This window comes from Pistacia vera, unplaced genomic scaffold (genome assembly GCF_008641045.1).
Source record: "Pistacia vera cultivar Batoury unplaced genomic scaffold, PisVer_v2 Contig5, whole genome shotgun sequence".
NCBI lineage: Eukaryota > Viridiplantae > Streptophyta > Magnoliopsida > Sapindales > Anacardiaceae > Pistacia > Pistacia vera.
This window is the reverse complement of record NW_022196334.1, coordinates 597,695-602,013: the sequence shown is the minus strand read 5'-3', so window position 1 is coordinate 602,013 and position 4,319 is coordinate 597,695. Positions and strand designations below refer to the sequence as shown.

At 34.7% G+C, this 4,319-nt stretch overlaps 1 protein-coding gene and 1 long non-coding RNA gene across 3 annotated transcripts; one reads left to right on the top strand and one right to left on the bottom strand.

Moving 5' to 3' along the window:
• LOC116105448 lies at positions 1-542 on the top strand. Its single transcript, XR_004124084.1, has 3 exons — positions 1-12; positions 117-139; positions 235-542. It is a non-coding gene; the product is annotated as an uncharacterized LOC116105448 (long non-coding RNA).
• Positions 543-1,517: 975 nt separating this feature from the next.
• Positions 1,518-3,907, bottom strand: LOC116105465 (54S ribosomal protein L51, mitochondrial-like). Of its 2 annotated transcripts, none has more exons than XM_031391882.1 (4): positions 3,780-3,907; positions 3,190-3,269; positions 2,141-2,247; positions 1,518-2,007 (listed from the first exon to the last, which is right to left on the bottom strand). In XM_031391882.1, exons 2-4 carry the CDS (start codon positions 3,267-3,269, stop codon positions 1,835-1,837), a joined length of 360 nt encoding a protein of 119 aa, XP_031247742.1. In that variant the 5' UTR covers positions 3,780-3,907; the 3' UTR covers positions 1,518-1,834. The 2 variants fall into 2 exon arrangements, with proteins under 2 accessions (XP_031247742.1, XP_031247743.1); XM_031391883.1 differs by having other exon boundaries at positions 3,794-3,896.
• Between the last annotated feature and the right edge of the window lie 412 nt (positions 3,908-4,319).

Below are 4,319 nucleotides of genomic sequence, written 5' to 3'. Positions count from 1 at the left end.
ATTCAGGCCGAGGTATAGCAAACTACAGCTTTGTAACGGATTTGGCTTTATTGTTTTGCACTTCATTTTTTGCTTTATGTGGTTCTAACTGTTTCAATGGTTCTATAATATGATAGCTGTTTGGTGAGAGCCCTTCACAGTAAGTACACTCTTCACTTATATATTTATTCTCCATCTATATACCTTACGCTGTCGCAATCTTAAATTGCTCATTATTCGTCACTATCATTTCAGAGAAATGAGCAAAAATGCTCTGAAAAACAAGAAGAAAAGGGAAAAACTGAAGGAGAAAAAAGCCGCTGGTTCGTGATTAAATGTCGTATTGCTGAAATGCCTCATGATAAAATGTAGCTTTGGACTTGAGAGGAAGCTGCAGCTAACCTGTATCACGATGTTCATTCAATATTCGTTCTTAATGATTTTGCCGGAAAATTTTGAGATGATTTTTGCTTATATAAGCCTGTGATTGTGTATCTGGAGAAAGCTGTATGTTGAGACATGTAACATTTTCGTTAATATTATATGCTATATTATGGAAGTTATATACATTGTGGGATGGATGAATCTTAGTCTTATATGTCTTAGAAAATAACAATGTTTTAATAACCAACCCGCGGTGAAACCGGCAAAGTGGTTGGGTCTTGAGTTGAATTGGTTTGATAGGTGAGTTAAACTGGTGTCCAAAAGTTTGAAATTTGACAAAAATACCCTTGAAAATATTGTAAGTCCTTATAGGTTTGAAATTTGACAAAAATACCCTTGAAAATATTGTAAGTTCTTATAGGTTTGAAATCTTATAAAAACACCTCAAATATCATCTCTAATGTCAACAACTCAGGCAAAATAGGGTTTGTTTTTGGCGATGACAATACTCTTCATCACCACGAAAATACTCCTCTCAACCTCTTGATCAAAACCCATCTCACCTCTCTCCTGTTAGCTTCGTTAATCATCGACAACAAGCCATTGTTTTAGTTGATTGATTTTTGCCTTTTCTGATCGATTCACTCATCGGAAATCACTTCCTCCACCACCTTTGGACTCACCGACACTCCCTCTCCACAAGCCTCAATATAATTGTTGTTGTATACTTGCCGATTGTCGTCCATAATTCTAGGGTTTATGGTGAATAGTTAAAAGTGATAATACGTTCGACGAAAGCCCCAAGTCCCGGTTGAACTAGCCAGGCCAAACCGGGTATCAAAACATTGGAAAATAGTCTCAAAATAATAAGTGGTTGATTTCATTTTTCTCTACTTGGTCAAATTTTGCTTTATATATATATATATATATATAGAGAGAGAGAGAGAGAGAGAGAGAGAGAGAGAGAGAGGAGTGCTTTAGAGACCATTAACAACACCTAGTAGTGCGCCATTCGTCAGTCCTGCGATCTACCAATTAGGAAACAGCATGTGTATGCAGCAGGATCCACTGATGAGATGAAGTCGATATTTCATACATGGAAGTAACTAAAGAAAGAAAATGATTTCCAGCCTTTATTAAAAGCTTACCCAGTATGTAACTATAAACTACATTTTTCCAGGTGGGAATCTACAGAACCACATAGTATTCATCAAAGTAAATCTCAAGTTGTTCATTTGGCTTCATGTGACCGTGCAGATAATTTATCACAGTAGAAAATAACAAAACACATGTTCTGCTTTTTCAAAGCGATAAATAGGCGATCAAGTCTGGAAAGAAACATCTTCGAAAGGTATTGAATCATAGAATATGACCAAGTTAGCAGATTCACTTAGGAGAGTATCTTCCACAGGAATAAAACAAAGAAAAAGATGAACTAAACAGCTTTTAATGGATTTAATTTTCTTGTCGCTCAAAATTTCTTGTCAGTCGTCCATGTACCTTGAACACTTGGATGCTTGGTTACATGTCTTGTCTTCAGTTTTATCACTTTTCTTCCCAATGCATTCCTTAGCCTGGTTGCTTGCAGAAGTATCTCTTCCGGAGTCAAATTCTTTACACATACCACCCGCTGGTTATGGTTCCCTGAAAATGTAGCAATAGAAACATTCATGAAACTGGGAACAAACAGTTTTCGAGAGATAAAACGCACAAGCACTTGTGAGCACAGTTAAACACCTGCAGGGGAGAGTGGGGAAAAGGGAGATAGAAGACTTACTGTAAATGGCCTTCAAATGTGGATGCTGTCCGCGAATATGTTCAGTAACCACCTCGAGCTGAGGGTTGCTCTCTTTAAATGCAGGCAACTTTGACTCCATAAATGCCCTGCCATTAATAAGAAATAAACATTCAAGTCACGGTGCTGACATAACACAGATTAGCTCAGCCCTGCAGCATGGGAAAGAACATAAGGACACTCAAGAGGGGATATTTCACACTACATTCAATTCATGGCCAAACGGATATTAGTAATAAAAAATGCTTCAATTAGGTGCCAGTCCAACAACCGATAGTCCAGAAAATTAGTAATGCTGCCAAAAGTGAGGGGTCTGTAGTGAATCAACTTAAGAGTACATGACAATGTGTAAAGGATATGACATGCTAAATACAGATCTTGCTTTATCAATTATTGTCACGATGTAAGTTTCTTTGAAGGTGAAACAAAACATGCAACCAAGAGACCACCAAAACAATACAAGACCCTCAATTTAGAGTTTGCTTTCATCTTAGTGTTACCAAAACTTTTTCTATTCTCATTTATACATCAAATACAAATCACACACATACTTCACCAGTAACTTTATTCTCATTCCCAACTGACGTAAACCTACAAGCTAACAACGAAAATCCACAATAATTTCTTGCATAGCAAATTGTTTCCTTCATTATTGTGATAGCGTGTAACACTTGCAAAATTATTGGTTTCAGTTTGGATACTACATACATACAAATGTGACTTTATATAGCAAACCAATCTCACAGTGAATGAAATAAAGATTGCAACAAAACCGTCTTACAGCTTTTTTACTAAAGATTGATGAGGTTGAACAATCTTAGATATTCATTCTACAAGAAGATGCAATAAGAGAAACTTTTTAGTTGAAACAAAAAGAAAATTGAAAAACCAACATGAGCTTAAATGGACAAGCGAATGCTTCCATTCATAAAGTACAACAACTTATAATCTTCGTTTTCACTTCTTTCACAAATAAGTATCACCGATAAATCATCGGCCTAAGAATAAATAGTTTGAGCTTCATATCATACCTGATGCCCCTGCTACTTCCTCCCCAATCACTATAGCTCACAATCAGCTTTTGAAGCTGCCACACACCTCTCAGGGCCATCTGCGCCACAAAAATAACGCGTTGATGAAAAATTTCGATAAAAGAGAATGAAAAAAATGAAGAAATTATTCATTAAACTAATAAAAACTATTTGAAGATGAACATGAACTAAATTCCTTGGATTTGACCTAAATAAAAATTAAAAGAACTTCTAAGTTTCTTGCAATGTTTTTTAACTAGAATTTGTCTCTAAGCAACCAAATAAACAACTAGGGCAAGCTCAAATTTCATACGAATTGAAATTACAATCAATGAAAAGTAATCATCAAAAAACAAGCAAGTGGGTTAAATCGAAACAATCAAAGGAAACGAAAACAAGAATAAACGCAACAAATTATCACAGAAAAAAAAAAAATCATGAAAATGCTTTCTAAAGAGGAAGCAAAAGCAACTAAACAAGAAGAATGAAAAGAGAAAACTTTTGGTTCTTCGTAAACTTGCTGTTGTGAATTGAAAAAAAAAAAAACCCAGAAAGAGAACGGAATTGCAGAGAAGAAGAGAGAAGCTTACGGAGAAGAACTGACCGGAAAGCCGCTAGATTTTGCTCGCGTTGAAGAATGAAGCTGAATGGCTGCAGTGGTGAAGATACAGAGTTACGGGGTTTTGGGTTTTTGGAAATTGAGGGTCAAAAAGGTAATTTGGCTGTTTATTTAATGGGCTTGTTTGGTTCATACTCTATAAGATTTATTTTTGAAGGTAAATTTTCTAAAATAATATAAGATAGTTTTGATATTTAAAAATTATTAAAAAAAAAAAAATTAGAGCTTATTAGAAAAGCCTGAAATTTTAGTTTTGTTTTTTAGATGTGAAATATTTTTAATAATTCATAAGTTTTTGATTGACGACAATGATATTGAAAATATTCAAAAGAATGTTTAACATTAAAATAATTCATAGATAATTTAGTTATGTTTTTTAATGATATTTGTTGTTGCTTGATTTTGACACCAGCGCATGTGCAAAGCGTTAAACGAACTTAGAAATCATATGTGATAAGAAAGCATGAAATGATACAATGAATAAGAAGCGATATTTAAAGTGGTTCGGATG